The sequence below is a fragment of the Dipodomys spectabilis genome, unplaced genomic scaffold (assembly GCF_019054845.1).
Source record: "Dipodomys spectabilis isolate Male_0828 unplaced genomic scaffold, ASM1905484v1 ptg000600l, whole genome shotgun sequence".
Classification (NCBI taxonomy): Eukaryota; Metazoa; Chordata; class Mammalia; order Rodentia; family Heteromyidae; genus Dipodomys; species Dipodomys spectabilis.
Window position 1 is genome coordinate 734,067 of NW_024871277.1, and position 17,925 is coordinate 751,991.

The window sequence follows — 17,925 nt, forward strand, 5'->3', positions numbered from 1 at the left end:
GGTCAGTTGGAGATAAGAGTGTCACAGAATAGTGCTGGCCTTGAGGGAAGAAAAAAAAAAAGCTCAGGGATACTGCACAGGCCTTGAGTTTAAGCTCCAGAACTGGTGTATACATGTGTGTGCATGCATGGGCACATACACACACACACAAGCTAAGTCCTCTCTCAACTTTTGATGTCTGCTCTGAAGCTCTGGCTGTGTTCCTTTTTTGGTTAATTTGGCCTTTGCTTGCCTTCTCTGTGCTGCAGGCGAGTCTCTGTTTCTCTGTCTTTTGGTCAGTTTCTGTCTCTTTTTCCTGAATTCTGGCAGCCAGAATGCTGAGCAGAGATGTGCACTGGAGCTCAGGCCCTGGTCCTGGAGGAGCCTTGGGGCCTCCTCGCAGGTATGCCTGGCCTGTGACCTAAATGAAGCCTGTAAGAATTCACAGCTCTGTTACGGAGGGTGAGTGTGCAGCTTTGTATGCAGATCCGTCTCAGCTCAGCTCAGCTTCTTGTTTGGCTACACTCATCCCATGCCTTCTCCTCCCTCTCCCTGCAGACAGGGCACTTCTATTCTCTGTGATCACTCATTCCTTGTGGTTTCTGAGTAGCTTGGGTTACATTTTTTGTTGTTGTTTTATGTCAGTTCTGGGGCTTAAATTCTGGGCCTAGGCACTGTCCCTCAGCTCTAGGCTAGCACTCTACCACTTGAGCCACAGCAGCACTTCTGGATTTCTGGAGGGTTACAGGGGAACAAGGCTCATGGACTTTCCTGCCTGGGCTGGCTTTGAACTACGATCCTCAGATCTCAGCCTCCTGAGTAGCTAGGATTACAGGCATGAGCCACCAGCATCCAGCTCACTAGGCTACCTTTACTCATGATTTATTTACTTAATTTTTTTTTTTCCAGCAGCACAGAGTTTTTAATTTGAGACCTTGCACTTCCTAGGCAGGTACTTTACCACTTGAACCATGTCCCTAATCCTTCAGATGTGTTTCAAATAGGATTGTAGGCTTTGTCCACGGAGCTGGCCTTGTGCTCAGCCTTTTCACACATTTTTGATTACCTAGTCTGTGTACCACCATGTGAGAAACACATTCTATATCCTGCATGTGCAGATTATAAGAGGTAATAGTTTCAGTAAAAGCCACTCACATTTCTCTATCTCACCAAACACATTCAGCAAGTCTGGTCGTGTGGACATTTCCCTGAACCCCTGGGGCTGGGCCTGCCCGCGTTGTACAAAGCCCTGCAGACCAGGGAAGACTTTGTTCCCTGAGTCCCAGGAGGAATGCGCTCAGCACATAGTGCTCACCACAGAGCACTCAGCACAGCACTCAGCACAGAGGATAGGGTCACCTGCACAGGAGTCTGACTTAATGCCTTGGAAACCTCTTGCAGTTCTGTTTCCAAAGAGGTTGTTTCTCTTCCCTGTCGTCTTTCTCTTGTCCAGAGTGAGTTGTGTAGCTTGCAGTACCACGAGGAATTACTTGTATAATATTTGATATTTATGCTGGCGGCTCTTCACTTCCTGTCTGTTCCCGGGGCTGCCCGGTTCTTTCAGGAAGGGGAGACTTAGCCCGGGAATGAGTTCAGTGGATGTTCGCATCTGGGTAGTTAGAAAGTCAGCTTTTGTTTTCTGAAGTGCTGGTTTCAAGAGCTCTGACACTTGCGGTCCCTCCGGTGTGAATATATGTAAGCTGCTGTGGTTTTGTGTCTGCATCTCGTGACAGATTACGGCCTGTTAACCACGCCCCAGCTGCACTACATGGTGTGCTGCCGAAACACAGGCGGGCGATACGGCAAGGCCACGCTGGACGGCTACTACCACAAACTCGCTGCCGCCTTCCTGGAGCTCACCAAGCAGGTGACGGACCCCTTACAAGCCAATCACCTCCACAATCGGTTGGACAGCTTAGTTCATCACCCCCTACCCCACTCCAGCCCCTCCTTTGTCTCTGGCCCGTGCACACAGCGAATGGTGTGTTGGTATGGAGGGAGTTGCCGGCGAAGCACAGCATGGCTCTTGCTTGAGGCCATCCTGAGTAGGTGTGGCGATGCACTGGATTGTAGAGTTAATGTAGGTGCTGCTGGCTTGGTATTGGAGAGAGTTCTAGCAAGAAAGATTTTCTTTAGCTAGAGAGAGATTCCAGGGGTGTGGTTCCTTAGGCTGAGTTGATTCACTGATAGTCACAGCTAGCCAAAATGAACCGTTTGGGGGTTGGAAGTTGAGAGAAGAGAAAGACAATTGATAAATCACCCCAACCCCCCCCAGAAAACACAAATGGACATGCCGAGTACCACACCCTATGGGGAGAAGAAAGGTGATGGACGCCCATCTCTCTTCTCCTGTTGGGTGACTGGCAGCTAGTGACACACTCAAATTTCTAAGGGATGTTATTCAAGGGTAAATTCTAATAAAACTTCATTTCCATTTACTGCCTCACTGTCCAAGGTGTTGTCTGTTTTCCTCTGGTGTGTCACAAGTTCCTGGGTTAAAGTAGATGCATATGCAGACGTAATGGAAGGTGTTTACTTGTGCGCGTGGCTGTGTGTATATGTTCATGCCCGTGTGTGACTGGGAGTTTCCTCCCGTGCTCACCCCGGAAGGCTTCCTGCAGCGGAGATGAGAACGTCTCGGTGAAGGTGGACTGCGCGAATGGCGTCGGGGCCCTGAAGCTGAAGGAGATGGAGCCCCGCTTCTCCCCAGTGTTGTCCGTCCAGCTGATTAACGACGGGACCAAAGGGAAGCTCAATCATCTCTGCGGGGCCGACTTCGTGAAAAGCCACCAGAAACCTCCTCAGGGTAGGTGGCGTGGGCACGTGGGCATAGCTGGGTCTAGAACTGCTTGGGGCCTGTGGTGAGTGGAGGTGGCCACGTGAGCTGAGAACCGCACAGCTGATTTCACACATTTAGAAATCAATGGTCAGTGCCATTCGACACACGACTGCTGTGTGCCGGCCTGTGTGGGAGCCTTGGCTCCCAGACTTAGGGTCACATCAGAGTGGCCTTGTGAGCACACACATCTGGGGTAGGATATGCATCAGAATTTGAATAGCAGTTGGCATTTCCATTATGTGCCCAGATGTAGCTGATGAGTCAGTCCTAGTGGTTAAAGCTGGCCAGGGTGTAGCCTCTCCCCTGAGCTTAAAGGGGTACAGTGTGGCGGGGGAGCAGAATGAACGTCCAGAGCACAGCAGCTTGCTGTGTGTGAGTTGGGACTTTGCCCAGCTACGAGCTGGGTCACTGTTGGGGAAAGAGCTGGTTGCTGAGTTCTGGGGTCACCTGCATTACTGATCCTAAGTTACCAGCCTGGAACCAAACCTGCTGACAGTTAGCCATCAGAGTTGCCACCGTTTGGAAATTCCCTAAATGACTCAAATACCAGAGTCCCTGAAATCTCTTTAAACATCACAAAATAGCTGCACCTGTGGGTCACACCTGCAGTCCTAGCTACTCAGATCCTCATTGAGATCTAAGGACTGAGAAGTTCAAAGCCAGCAGAGGCAGAGAAGTCCAATTAACCAGTGTTGGAGGCGTGGCTTAAGAGGCTCAAGATCTGAGGGGGGAAAAAAAGCCGATTAAGAGTGAGAGGCCCTGAGTTCCAAGCCCCAGAACAGGCAAACAAAACACCCCCAAACCCCAAAACAGTGACAGTGACAAACATTTACACAGGAATCTGTGCCACCCCATTTAACCACATCCTAGAACCACTGTCCTTTGTGTTGCTCCCGCTCTCCTGCTGTTCTCCCTCACTGTAGGAAGCTCCTAACCTTGCAGACTCTCCACTGAGTTGCTCAGTTGATATTGACTTTGCAGACTCTTCAGTCTGGTATTACTCATTTATTCATTACGGAATATTGAGCCCCACTCCCAGTTTGGCATTGGGACTGCAGTGTGAACAAAACAAAACCTGTCAGTCGTCCTCCCCCCACCCCCCCCAAATCCTCTCATCTCTCTTCATCAGGCTGCCATTACACTAAGGAGCAGCCAGACTGCTAACAAATTTGGGCTAATGGTTGCTAGGGTTCCAATGATTTCATCGGCCAGTTTTCTCTCACAGGCTGTAATTCACTCTTAATTGCCAGTGTTATTAATCATTGGTGGAGTTAATAAGTGAAAACTAACTTCTGGTAGGATTAAAGCACACATTTTATCCATTGATTTTGTGCGTGCATGATGTGTGTATATGCTGGTCTTGCGGCTTGAACTGAGGTTCCGGGAACTGTCCCTTAGCTTATCTCCTTTGCTTGAAGTTTGAGCTCTTCCATTAGCCACAGCTGCACTTCCAGCTCTTTGGTGGTTAATTGGAAACAAAAGTCTGACATTTTCCTGCCTGGGCTGGCTTCAAACCACAATCTTCAGATTGCAGCACTCCTGCGTAGAGCTAGGATTACAGGCATGAGCCACTAGTGCCTGGCCTTTTTTTTTTTCCCCCCAAAACATAAAAGACAACTGTCATTAGGTGAGTTATATTTGGAATCCCTGTAAATCTAAAAAAAATCATCTCAAGTCTCAAAACACCTACAGCAAATTTGTTTAGGCAAACTGTCTTAAAGCCAGTTTATGTGAAGCTTGCTATAAGTTTCAGCATAACTAGATTTTGGATGCTCTGTTTTGAAAGAATTTGACCACCTATATAGTGTATAAATTAGACATTTTTTTTTTCTGGTCCTAAGGCTTGACCTCTAGGTCTGGGAGCTGTCCCTGAGCCTTTTTGTGCTTGAGGCTAGCTCTCTACTACTGGAGACACAGCACCACTTCTATCTTTTCCTGAGTAGTTTATTGGAGATAACAGTCTCACAGACTTTCCATCCCAGGCTGGCTTGGAACTGTAATCCTCAGATCTTAGCCTCCTACATAGTTTAGGATTGTAGGCGTGAGCCACCAGCCCGTCTGTCACTATTTAAGATCAACACTTTTTTATTTGCAAGGAAAAGTTTTAAACATGTTTTGAAGTATTTACAGTGGACATGCTGTTCTGAAACATAATTTTTTTTTTTGGGTCCGGTCGTGGGGCCTGAACTCTGGGCCTGGGCGCTGTCCCTCAGCTCTTCAGCTCAAGGCTAGCACTCTACCACTTGAGCCACAGCGCCACTTCCGGCTTTTTTCTTTTTGCTTATGTGGTGCTGAGGAATCGAACTCAGGGCCTCATGCATGCAAGGCAAGCACTCTACCCACTGAGCCACTTTCCCAGCCCCATGAAACATAATTCTTATTCTGATGCTTTATTGAAAAAAATAATTGTAGTTACTAGTGCAGAGGAAAGCTGACTGCAGCCTTTTTATTTTGGTGCACCTGTCTAGGAGCTCGAACTCTGGGCCAGCATCTGGCTCTACCTCAACTTTTTAGGTTTTTATTTCCACGTCTTTCTGTTCTGTGTCCTAGGACTGGAAATGAAGCCCAACGAGAGATGCTGCTCCTTCGATGGCGACGCGGACAGAATCGTGTATTACTACTGTGATGTGAACGGTGCCTTCCATCTCATCGACGGGGACAAGATCGCCGTGTTGATCAGCAGCTTCCTGAAGGAGCTGCTCCTGGAGGTGAGCTGGGCCCGGCGGCCCGTGCGGCCAGACGTGCGGATGTACTTACCATCGGTTACTCAGCCATGCGAATGTCCCCCAGAGGCACAGTTTATGGGAAATTCCACATATTTGGGGCCAGAAAATACAGGAAAGAATTCCAGTGATCTCAGCCAAGATGAAAAGGCCACGCCTTGGTTTTGGAAGATGATGCTCATCTCTTCCTACATTCACTGGCTGAGGCTTAAGATTTGGGGCTTTATGAAGCTGTAGTTTATGACTGACATATTAGAATTCCCAAGTTGTGATAGAAAAATAACATTTTTAGAGATTTATGATTATAAGATTTGAGATTTATTTTTATGATAAGCTAAATAGTATGAAAATATGGGGGTTTCCTATTTGGAGACTCTCTCAGGCTGGCTTTAAGATGTAGCTGGAAATGATAATCTGGAATAGATACATTTTAAGAATTCAGTAATTACTTTTTTTGATCTGTCATGGGGTTTGAACTCAAGGCCTCGGTGCTGTCTCTGAGCTCTTTTGCTCAAGGCTTGCACTTTACTACATCGCCACTTCCAGTTTTCTGGTGGTTAATTAGAGATAAGAGTTTCATGGCTCTTTCCTCCCCAGGCTGGCTTTGAACAGCCATCCTCAGATCTCAGCTTCCCGAGTAGCTAGTGTTACAACAGGAATGAGCCACCAGCGCCCAGCTAGTAACTAATTAAGTTAAAAAATTAAAGATACAAAGATCAGAGATCACTGCTTCTTTAAGAGGATTCATTGTTAAATAGTGCTCAAAAGTATTTTAGCCATTTTTTCTGAATATTCATGAGTATTTTCAATAATTATACAAACTAATGCACATCTGAGTTGGCTGGAACTATTCTTCTACACTCTCCTGCGTGAGCTTGTCTTAGACTATTTTGATGGCAAGTTCAGTGTCATCATTTTTTTCCCAGGTTGGAGAAATTTTCAATATTGGTGTTGTACAAACTGCCTATGCAAATGGAAGTTCCACGCGGTATCTTGAAGAAGTTATGAAGGTATTGAATTATTTTCATTTGCTGGTAGTCTCTTGAGTCTAAGATACTTCTGTGAGGAAAATAATGTCCTCATAAAAGTGGACACAGTGTAGAGCAATCTGAACTGTTGTACAGATAAGTATAAACAGAAATAAAAAAACAGTTCTCTGGTACAGACAGGTAGAGAAACTCCCTCTTTTTTCTTTCATTTTGAAAACTTGTCAATTCCTTCTGTTGTAATATAAATACAGATATTTGTAAGGGCCAGATCAGTTTTATAACTGAGGATTTTACGTGTGTGTGCATGCAGCTCACATGTGCATGGTAGCTCTGGGGCTTGAACTCAGAGCTCTTGTGCTCAACAGCTCCACTAGGAGTAACTTTTTTAAGGAAGACAACCGGACACTCAGTGTCAGGCAAGTTTAACTTGATGCCTGGCTCCAGGTTGTGAAAGTCTGCCTGCCATAGATAGGAAGCATTTGTTCTTTGAATCAAGTCAATAGTGCCATGAGAAATGAGATGTCAAGTCCTTTTATTGAGGACAAATGTGAACGAAAAAGTGGCCATGATACTTTTTTAATGGTAAGGCAGGTTTTTTTCCAGGACTATTATGGTAGGTACAAGTACTACTGTGACAGAATTCTGTCGAAAAGACCTGGGTTTTTGGTCTGGCAGGATTCCATGCTAAAGCCATGTGTGCACTTGTGGTCAGTAATGGAACATTGCTGAGAAGAAGCCTTGAGTGTACTGGTGATACATGGATTCAGCTGAATTCTGGATAAATAGGCTATTTGATGAAGGCATGCCAGGTGATCATTTGCGCAGGACCATGTGTGGAGGTGGTCAGATGTCGGGTGAGGGGTTCTGTTAAAAGTGGGCTCTGGGAGGCCATGCCGTGCAGTGTCTAGGTGAGCTTGGGCTAAAGCTTGATCTAGAGAGGATCCCCCTTGCTGACTTCTTTTTTCCCTTGTCCTGGGGCTTGAACTCAGGGCACAGTCCCTGAGCTGCTTTTGCCCAAGGTTAGCATTCTACCACTTGAGCCATAGCACTACTTCTGGTCTTTTCTGGGTATGTGGTACTGAGGAGTTGAACCCAGGGCTTCATGCATGCTAGGCAAGCACTCTGCCACTGAGCCGCCTTCCCAGGCCCTCCCTGACGTTCTATGTTGAGAATATATGGAACGGGACACATCTGCTGGGCTCCATGCAAGCAGCGGAGGTGAACTTTGTGTTTGCAATTTCTTTAGTATAAAGTCTGGCCTAACAGAACTTGTTCCTTGTTGCTTTTGTGGACAATGTGGACCCATGGTCCACATTGCCTCTTCTCAGAGCTGAGGGAAAGGGGGGCTCATGGATAAAATTGGAAGCTGTTTACCTTTACTCTTTCTCACTGGCTACTTTAATATTTTCCATCTTTTGCGTAACCCATTTCAAAGTGCTAGAGGGTGTGGTCAGGTAAAATGATGTGAAGGGTGGGTGTACATGCAGGTGAGGTCCTGCCAGGGGTTGTGAGATTCAAAAGACCTGGGAATCTGAATCTTATGGGAAGTTTTTGCTTTTTAATAGAAACTGTGGATGGGCAAAACAAAAACAGTGCAGCTAGTGTATGCTGACTTAAATGTGGTTACAGAAAGCTTACTGTATCACAGCAATTCTCCAACTTCAGGTTGTTTTAAAAAAATAATGGGGGGGGTCGTTGTGTAAGACAGACACATGTCAGTGGATAACTGTGTCCTTGGCTGGACACATGGAGCACTTAGTGCAAACTAAGATGGCTACAGCGTCATCTGACAATCTCTGGGGGCATGTCACAGACCAGAATAGTGTTACATAACTTCATTTTTTTGCCTTAAAATTTTCTTCTATTCCGTGTAAGAAACCAAATTCCCATCTTTTTGGATGAAGTCCTTTTGGCTCTTGCCATTCCCGAGTTAGTCCGGTCAAGGGCTGACTCGGCTCACTTGCTCTCTAGATTTCCCTTATGCATTCCTACACCTCCAGCCCAGGCTTGACTTCCCTCCCCTTGACTGCTGGTCCAGCCCTGGTGACATCTTTCTGGGGTTAGTGTGGGAGATCTTGTTGGTCTTTTGTTACCCATGTTAGGCCGGAGGTTGGCAAATAGTGGATGGGCCGAGGACCAAATCCAGACTGCCAGTGTTCTTATAGTTTTATTGGAACAGGACTTGCCTGTTGATGTATGGCTGTTTTTACACAGATGAGGGAGTAATTTGACAGCTCCTGTGGCTTGTGTAGACCTTTACAGGAAAAGCCTGCAGCCCCCTGCGGTTAGCCCTGCTGAGTACTGGCTGTACTGCACAGTGGTCTAAGAGAGGTGATGTCGTATCCTGACTTGCAGTTATCCATTGTGCTATAGAGGAGACCTGTGTCTCCTGATCTTCTCGGGCTCTGTGCTTCCAGCATGCCTATGGTATTCTGTCTTTTCATTCTTAGCCATCTTCCTCACTACAGTAAGCTCCAGGGTTTGTTTCTTGTATCCCTGTATACAGCACCATCTTCTGGCTGAATGACTGCTGCTGTTTTTTTCTGAATGTGTGTGTGTGCTACAGGTTCCTGTTCACTGCACTAAAACGGGTGTTAAGCATTTGCACCACAAGGCCCAGGAGTTTGATATTGGAGTTTACTTTGAAGCAAATGGCCACGGCACAGTAAGTTCTCCACTAGATCACCACTGGCTTTAGCCAGCACTTGCTTATAAAGGGAGCTGTTCTGTATCTCGGTAGTAAGAGGTGAAACTGTACAGCATTGGTAATAAGCTTATTTGGTTCTTGTCTTTCCGCTAATGATTCCTGTATGGCTGCAAAGAGCTAAACTAGTTTCGTCTTTTGATAAATTCACTGAAGTGCTGTTCAGCTTGTGTGTGCCTTTTCCTTCCAGTGGCCCACAGGAGGGAGAGTTCAGCAGTTGTAAAAAAGTGCTGACATGTTGAGTTTAAAGTAATTACTGATAAGCATGTTGCGCTTTTTATGGCTTTATTTTGAAGACAATTGAGATACAACTTACATGCCATAAAATACACATTTAATTTGTCTATCACCTCATTTCATGGATTTGAGGTGGTCCAGCAGAAAATTTGAATCTAGGCCAAATCCTGTTCCTTATTAATGCAAAGGTGATTTGGAAGCTATAGAAACAAGGCAAATATATTCCTACAAAATGTGATTCAAATATAACTACTGATCTTAATGCAAGGGTGGCTAGATGGTTTTTAAAATAAATACATTAGGGCTGACAAGCCATCATATCTGGGCCAACTCTTGCTTGTTTCATGGAAATGAATGGATATGTCTATGCTAGTAAAACTTCCTTTACAATAACAGGTGACCAGCCTGCACCTTCTTTTATCTAAAAATACGTATTTCATCAAACCATTGAGCATAGTGAGCTGCTCAGTAATGGGCCTCTTGAGTGTATCAAGATAGGGAAGGCATTTCAAGATACTCTCCTGACTACGACGCACTTTCTGCCAAACAGATGAGCACGCCTCGCATGCATCCTTCCAGGGGTGCAGCAGGTGAGCCTGCCTGCACCCCGATTCCGCTGGCGTGTGCGGGGAACAGGATGAATGGTACTCGCCTCTGTCAGAGTGGTGTCTTCTTTGATTTCAGCTGTTTAATAATTGATAGTTTTACTAATACCGTTTAGGTTTTTCTCCTGTGTCTTTGGACTAAAAGTGAAAGAGGTTTAGCTAGGAAAACAGTCTGACTGGGGCTTTGATGCTATCTTGTGATTGACTCCCTGTGCTTCCATGCAGGCATTGTTCAGTAAAGCTGTTGAAGTGAAGATAAAACAACTAGCAAAACTGGAAGATAAGAAAGGAAAAGCCGCTAAGATGCTGGAAAACGTCATTGACTTGTTTAACCAGGTCAGAACTCACTGGGTGGTAGGCTCTGGCTAGGTCTACATTGTTCAGAAAATGGACAGGACAGGGTGTGGCATGAACAAGTGGAGAAGGTGAAACGGTATTTACACTTGGTATTTTAGGTTAAGGTAAGAAAATTCCAAACACATTGAAAGGGTTTCACCTAGGATCGGCATTTAGTTACATATTGAACATGACTATATATGGTGCCAGTTTTAAACCTGCCTTCTTGAGGAAACTACTTGCTTGTCAAAGGACGTGGATCACCTGAGATTGGCGTGGAGGGTGGCTGTGCATGAGCAACAATGACACCAGGGAGAGGAGTGGGAACTAGTATTGAGCATTTTGTATCTGTACCGTGCACTTTAGGTACCTGTTGTACAATCCTAGCAGCAATGCAGAGAAGGGGTGAGTAAGAACCACAGGTCCTCAGAACTGCAGGGCCACTCGAGTCCAGCCAGGGCAGCATTAGTAATACCTCTTCTCAACAGTAAGTTGGGCATGGTGGTACACCCTGGGACTAGCTATGCAGGAGGATCGAGGTCCAGGATGCCTTGGGTAAACCATGAGGTCTGCCTGAAAGTGAGAAAAACATGGCTGGGTTGTAGATTAAGGTCTGTTCAGCAAGTGTAAAAGTTCAAAATCCAGTACCATTTAAAAAAAATAAAAAAACCAAGTGTAGGGATGTTATACCGGACATGTTAGATCTCATCTGTAATGAGGATAGAAGGTTTTCTTTCCCCGTGTTGTTTTCCCTCATCTGGTCACTGCTTGGGGGTGGGTTGGGGGAGAGTAACTTAGGGAACCCGCCTGAGGTGAGAACATCTCAGACCCAGGTTTTGCTTCTCTCCCGCTCTGCAGACAGCTGGTGATGCGATTTCTGACATGCTGGTGATTGAGGCGATCCTGGCTCTGAAGGGCCTGACCGTGCAGCAGTGGGATGCGCTCTACTCCGATCTCCCGAACAGACAGGTCAAAGTGAAGGTAGGAAACCCACCTCGACCTGTTCCCAGGCCTCACTGTCCACACGCCATGCACCTCCAGAAAACTCTATGGTTTCTATTTTTTTCTGACATTTCACAAATTACAGAATGACTTGTATTTTACTTACCAGTATTTTACTTACCAGTATTACTGAGAACAGTCTGCCTTCCACTTGACTACACAAAGAATGGTGTCACACGTCGCTGCACGGCATTTTTTTTGGTGCTGGTCCTGGGTGCTGTCTGAGCTCCTTTGCTCAAGGCTAACATTTTGCCACTTGACACACTGCTCAACTTCCAGCTTTCAGATGGTCAGTTGGAAATAATCTCAGACTTTCCTGCCCAGACTGGCTTCAAACTGTGATCCTCAGATCTCAGCCTCCTGAGTAGCTAGGATGACAGGCATGAGCCATTGATGCCTGGCTGCACATCACTTTTTAAAAAAAGATTTTAGTATGGAGGATTCATACCAGAACAAAATCAGTGGCCCTTATGAACTCAGCCTTAGTAGATCCCTGCTGCTGCTCTATTTGCTTTCCACACCACTCCCTGTATTATTTCAAGTGAAAATATTTCTTTTGCATTACTTTGAATCTCCTTCATGAGTTATTTGTTTTTGAGCCAGGGTCTGCCTGTGTAACTTAGCTAACCTCTATACAGGGCCAGAGTATTCTGCATTTCAAACAAACTGCTATTTGGTTTGAGTAAACCTGACATTGGCCATTATTTTAATGATAGAATGTGGGAATGTTTTTGTTTAGTCTTATTAACACTAGCCTTGGAGAAATAAAACTTGCAAAGCAGTAAGACAATTTTACCCCACACTTATTCTGGGTGTCAGTCTGTTAAACACATAAAAGAGCCATAGGCATGTGTGGGGTGAGGCTTCCACAGGATGTCCTTGTGTGCAGGTTGCAGACAGGAGACTGATTAGCACCACGGATGCTGAGCGGCAAGCAGTTACCCCACCTGGACTGCAGGCGGCAATCAACAACCTGGTGAGGAAGTACAGGCTCTCCAGAGCCTTCGTCCGGCCCTCGGGCACGGAAGACGTTGTGCGGGTGTATGCAGAAGCAGACTCACAGGTAAGCTGGAATAGTTCTAGTGAGAAAATGGACACTGAGAGGCTAGTAGTTTAATATTGTTTGGTCAAACTAAGATCCAAATCATGGCAAATTTAAACTCTTGGTTTTTTCCCCATATATTTTAAAGTACTATTTTGTGGTAGGAATGACAAATTCTTAGTTTGGACATGTGCTAATTTTTATGCATGGTGAGCATAACCCACCCCATGTCTTTATAAAACCAGCCTTGTGCATTTTTGAATGCACATCTAAAGGAGATGTGTTTCTCCTTTAATGGCAGGTTGTTTTCTGGATACAGTAAAGACCTGTGGTCTGTATTTCCCTCTGCACAAGCTCTGCTTTGTCTCTCAACACTTTCCCAGTAGTGTCTCTGATGGAAGGCAGTTGTGACCTTTAAAGGATCTCGGATGGAAGGCAGTTGTGACCTTTAAAGAATTTCGTTTTATGAGTTTACTCATTTTGAAATAGTCTATAACCTCGAACTGAAACTTACCTCATTTAGAAGTGTCTGGACTTTTCATTTAAATGTCTTGTTTCTGAAAAGTGAAAAGAGAAGTTTGTATTTAAATAGGGCAGTGGGAAAAGAACAGGAACCACTGCCCCACCTCACCACCCCGAGCTGCACAAGTACATTGTGTGTGTGGGGCGGAGGGAGGAGGAGAGGGATATGCTCATCTCATCTCATCTCTTGTGTGATTGCAGGAAAGCGCGGATAGCCTTGCACATGAAGTGAGCCTGGCAGTGTTTGAGCTGGCTGGAGGAATTGGAGAAAGACCTCAACTGGGTTTTGGAAGATAATTTTTATTTTCTAAGAAACTGAATTTGTGAAGTTTCTATATGCCTGTCACAGCGATGGCAGTATTAATCCTAATGTTTACAGTGCACATTACTGGACTGTTTCTAGATCTGTTTTTCTTAAACACTACCAGAATAATTTTTAGAATTAGGTAAGCCTTAATACTTACTATGTCATCCAGCCCTTAAATTTAAGGTGTATGCAGAATGCTACAAAATTAAATTTTATGGTACTAGAGGAGGTGGTAATTGCTGCGGCATCTTCGGTGTGACCTGAGCACGTTCAGCATTCGCCTGCTGGGAGGGGAGGGAGCCTGTCCGCTACTTACCTGGTATCTGGCTTCAGCTCTTCTCCCCAATGGCACGGATGTGGAGGACCAGTGCCCATGCCTCTGGATGCTGAAGTGCTTCCAGAACATGGTTAGCAGCGGAAAGCAAAATCCCAGCCTCTAAAATAAACCAAGCCTGAAGCCAGTAGAAAAATGTGCAGTGTGTATTTTGCAGGTTTAAAACAACTCATAGATCTCTCCTAGGCACCATAATCAATAGGAGCCAATAATATTTAAACTTGATTTAGGCCACATTCAGACATTAGCTCTTATTTACAAACATTTAAATACAACCTGAAGTGTGTTTTACATACAAAAGAAAAACAACTATACACCTCAGAGCAGTGTGTCCCGTTTTACATTACATTTAAATGGAGCCACCAGTGTGGTCAAGTTTTTATCACCCCTTCCAGAAAATCCTTTTCTACCATTTCTTCTATTTTTTGTCTGGCTCTGGTAGAAAACGGTTTGTGGTTCTCGAGTTTCATGTCCTTGTTAGAGAAGGTGTTTGAGGAGAGGACGGGGCTCCCTGAGCGGCCTCCGCACCGGCTTGTGACCTTGCTGTTGAAGACCTGGCTGAGGACATGGAAGAAGGGCAGCAGCTGCTCCATGCTGCGCACGGAGCCCACGGTGAGGAGCAGGTGCCCCGGTTCCCAGCCCAGCGCTCTCCCCGACGTGTCATCCTCTGGATTTTTCTGCAGGGGAAAAAATATTAACAAATGATGTAGGTATGTGAAGGCTCAGTGCAGTGGCTCATGCCACTAATCCTAACTGCCCGGGAGGCTGAGAGCAGAGAACCTGGAGTTCAAAGGTAGCCAGAGAGAACAAACTGAAGACTCTTACCTCCCATTATCCCGAAAAAGGCTGGAAATGAAGACAGGGCTCAAGTGGCACAGTGCCCTGCTTTGAGCAAAAAAGCTAAGGGAGCACCCACAGGCCCCGAGTTTAAGCCCCAGAAAAAGAAAGTTAAAAGAACATAAGACATTAGCAATCAAGGGTTAAATGAACAGAAATGAGGGCATGTCATTTCAGACTTAATTAAAAACCTTTCACATCTACGTCTTTTTAATGCCGTTTGCAAATCTGTTTATAAAGAGGGAGTAACATGATATGTTTATAGATGTTTATTTTGTATTTTGCATTTACTCAATACTCTAGACTTCTGGACTTACACATTCCAGCAGTATTAAAATGAATTCCCTTTAAACAAATGCCCTAATCTTGCCACAAGATAGCAGTGTCCAAAAGTGAATTGATTCCTCTTGATACTGCAGCACAGAAAGGGGGAAGGAAGATGGACTGAGTCAAGGAATGGGGTCTATGCTCTGCCATTTACTATGCTGCACCCCGGGGAGATAGATAAAGGGTCCTCAGACAAAGCCAGAAATCTTATAGTACGTAAGTCAGAAGGGAATGCATGTAAAAACTCATGGAAACCCAGTAGCAACATTTTCTGTCCAAAGCAGCTGTCATCACAGCTGTGGTGGAAGAGTATATAATTAGCAAACAGTCTATACTGGCCTGCATTAAAAAAATGAGACCCTCTTTGAAAAGGGTCTCAGGAGTGTGGCTCAAGTGACAGCACTTTAAGGCCTCCTGCTTTGGACTGGGGGCAGAATACCTGCTTCACACATGAGATCCTGGGTTTAATCCTCAGTACTCAAAACAGCTTTTAGCCCAGGTGGGGTGGTACACTCCTGTAATCCCAGCACTGCAGAGGTCACGGCTTCACCACAGTCTAGCACTCCAGAGCTAAAGCACAAGGATCTCAAGTCCAAGGCCAGTCTTGATTATATAGCACATTCTAGGACAACCTGGTCAAAGTAGTGAGACCTTGTCTCATGCATTGTGTGCGTGTGCGTGCGTCCGTCTGTCCATCTGTGTCTGTGTCTCTGTGTTTGTGCTGTTCTCTACTACTGGATTTTGGTTTCTGAGATAAAGAATCTCACAGATTTTCCTTCCCAGGCTGGCTTTGAACCATGATCCCTAGGATCTTAACCTCCTGAGTAGGATTACAGGTATGAGCCATCAGGACTCAGCTAGAAAATTTTTACCAGGTACATTTTACTACACATGGATAAAGAATGAATGCTTATTCTGATCAAGGTATGGTTAGTTCAGTTTTGGTGAGCTATCCCTCTGGGATGACAGTTGTGCATTACCATGGCTCGCCATGGCCATTTCATTTAAAACTTAAAAAGTACAGTTACATTTGCTGTTTATTCCTTCTTACAATTTGACAAATTCCCTCTTTGCACTGCATTCTTTTCAGCTATCTTCCATTTCTCATGATGGCGTAAGGTGAATATTGTGGGTGTTCACAAGGTTTTGACATGAAAACCTTGTTGGACTAAAGTATTAAGTCTTCACCTGCACAGCTTTTTACTTTCGAGAAAATATTTAGAATAATGTCACGGATGTAAAAAAGCATTTTCTGTGTAAAACAGTTAATATGTTAACCAAATATTTCTCTAAAATACACAGTATCTTAACATATTCGTGGACATTGGGGTTATGGACACTGTCAAAACTGGAGATATATTTTCAAAATATTTCAACCTGATAATATCCTCAGTTCCTCAGGAAATACTTGATAAGTGACTCACTAATATACCAGCTAATACATAGCATTTACATAATATATCACAAACACTGAGTACACAAGCAGCACGTTACATAATAAAACAAAACCAAAAGTTTAATACCTTTGCCCTTTTCCTGAGAAGTTTGGCCAGTCGTACCACGTAGGGTTTAAATTCTCGTTGATGTATGCCCTGCCTCCTGACTTCTAAACCCGAGTCATCGGAGACTTCTGGAATAAAGGCCCATCGGTACCTATGGATGTAAGGATGACAAACTATAAGATAGGGCACATAGGATGACCATGGTCTAGTCTTAAAAATTCTGCCAGCTTTGAGCTTCATCTTAGTAAAGATGGCATTACATATCATAATGTTGCAGGAGATAATGATGTAAACCTGCAAAGTACAATCACTAACTTTTTTTTTTTTGCAGAACTCAAGTCTTTATTCGCTGGACAGGTGCTCTACTGATAGGACCAAATTTCCAGCTCTTTTTGCACTGGTTATTTTTGAGATAGGGGCTCACTTTCTGCCCTGGCCAGAATTGACCGTAATCCTATTTATACTTCCTGCTGCTTTCTTGGTCTGGCCTGGACCCATCCACACTTTTCCAACCTTAAGTACCTGGAATTACTGGCATGAGCCACTATGCCTGTTGACATTGCTATTTTTTTTTTCCACAGGCGCACAGCAAGTACTCAGTGTGCAAAACTTTGGTTGTTAAAGGACTGTATCTGCTTACTATACAGTCCAGGATGTCTTTGAACTCATGATCTCTTCCTTGAGCCTCCTCAATACTGTGATTACCGGTGTAATCACACATTGCTTTATTTCACTTATCTGTCTTAATTGTACTTGGTCTGATGATGAGTTTCCAACATAATGGGCTGAGAGCGAAGAGATTTGAAGATTTAGGACCACTCTCCTGCTTCCCTTGTATTTTGCTCATTCTGCTTTTGCCTTAAATAAGTAAAATATCTGACAATGGAAAGAACACCAAAGAGAGGTAGTTTTGTTCTCAACACAGAAGCTTTTGTATATGTGCCCATCCTAGGGCTTGATCTGGGCCTGGGCGCTGTCCCTGAGCTCTTCAGCTCAAGGTGAGTGTTCTACCACAGCGCTACTTCTAGTTTTCTGTTGGTTAACTGGAGATAAGAGTCTCATGGATGTTCCTGCCCAGACTGGCTTTGAACTGCAATCCTCAGATCTCAGCCTCCTGAGTAGTTAGGATTACAGGTGTGAGCCAGCCACCAGCATCTGGCTCACATAACAGCTTTTTTTTTTTTTGGTCATAGGGCTTGAATTCTGGGCCTGGGTGCTGTCCCTGCGCTCTTCAGCTCAAGGCGAGCACAGTGCCACTTTCAGTTTTCTGGTGGTTTATTGGAGATAACGAATCTCAAGGACTTTTCTGCCCAGGCTGGCTTGAAATCAGCCTCCTGAGTAGCTAGGATTAGGCAGGAGCCACTGGTACCTAGCTACTTACAGCTTTTTTTGGGGGGAGGGGGGTCCGGTCGTGGGGCCTGAACTCTGGGCCTAGGTGCTGTCCCTCAGCTCTTCAGCTCAAGGCTAGCGCTCTACCACTTGAACCACAGCACCACTTCGGGCTTTTTTCTTTTTGCTTATGTGGTGCTGAGGAATTGAACCCAGGGGCTCATGCATGCAAGACAAGTGCTCTACCACTGAGCCACCTTCCCAGCCCACTTACAGCTTTTTGATGGTCAGTTGAAGACAAGAGTCTTAAG

General features: G+C 45.0%; 2 protein-coding genes across 4 annotated transcripts in view; one reads left to right on the forward strand and one right to left on the reverse strand.

Annotated features, from left to right (window-relative positions):
* The window catches only part of Pgm3 (phosphoglucomutase 3), a 29,303-nt gene extending 15,381 nt beyond the window's left edge, over window positions 1–13,922 (forward strand). For 2 of the 3 annotated variants that reach the window (XM_042671137.1, XM_042671139.1), the window contains 9 exons: window positions 1,713–1,846; window positions 2,590–2,785; window positions 5,369–5,526; window positions 6,468–6,551; window positions 9,097–9,195; window positions 10,302–10,412; window positions 11,271–11,393; window positions 12,304–12,477; window positions 13,180–13,922. In XM_042671137.1, the coding sequence (XP_042527071.1) occupies window positions 1,713–1,846; window positions 2,590–2,785; window positions 5,369–5,526; window positions 6,468–6,551; window positions 9,097–9,195; window positions 10,302–10,412; window positions 11,271–11,393; window positions 12,304–12,477; window positions 13,180–13,275 (1,175 nt within the window). In that variant the 3' untranslated portion in view covers window positions 13,276–13,922. The remainder of the gene's footprint in view (window positions 1–1,712; window positions 1,847–2,589; window positions 2,786–5,368; window positions 5,527–6,467; window positions 6,552–9,096; window positions 9,196–10,301; window positions 10,413–11,270; window positions 11,394–12,303; window positions 12,478–13,179) is intronic. The other variant, XM_042671138.1, reaches the window with a different exon arrangement.
* Dop1a (DOP1 leucine zipper like protein A) overlaps window positions 13,751–17,925 on the reverse strand; it is a 73,287-nt gene continuing 69,112 nt past the window's right edge. The window contains exons 36-37 of the mRNA XM_042671133.1: window positions 16,307–16,436; window positions 13,751–14,296 (exon numbers count right to left, since the gene is read on the reverse strand). Coding sequence (XP_042527067.1) covers window positions 13,991–14,296; window positions 16,307–16,436 — 436 coding nt within the window. The 3' untranslated portion in view covers window positions 13,751–13,990. The remainder of the gene's footprint in view (window positions 14,297–16,306; window positions 16,437–17,925) is intronic.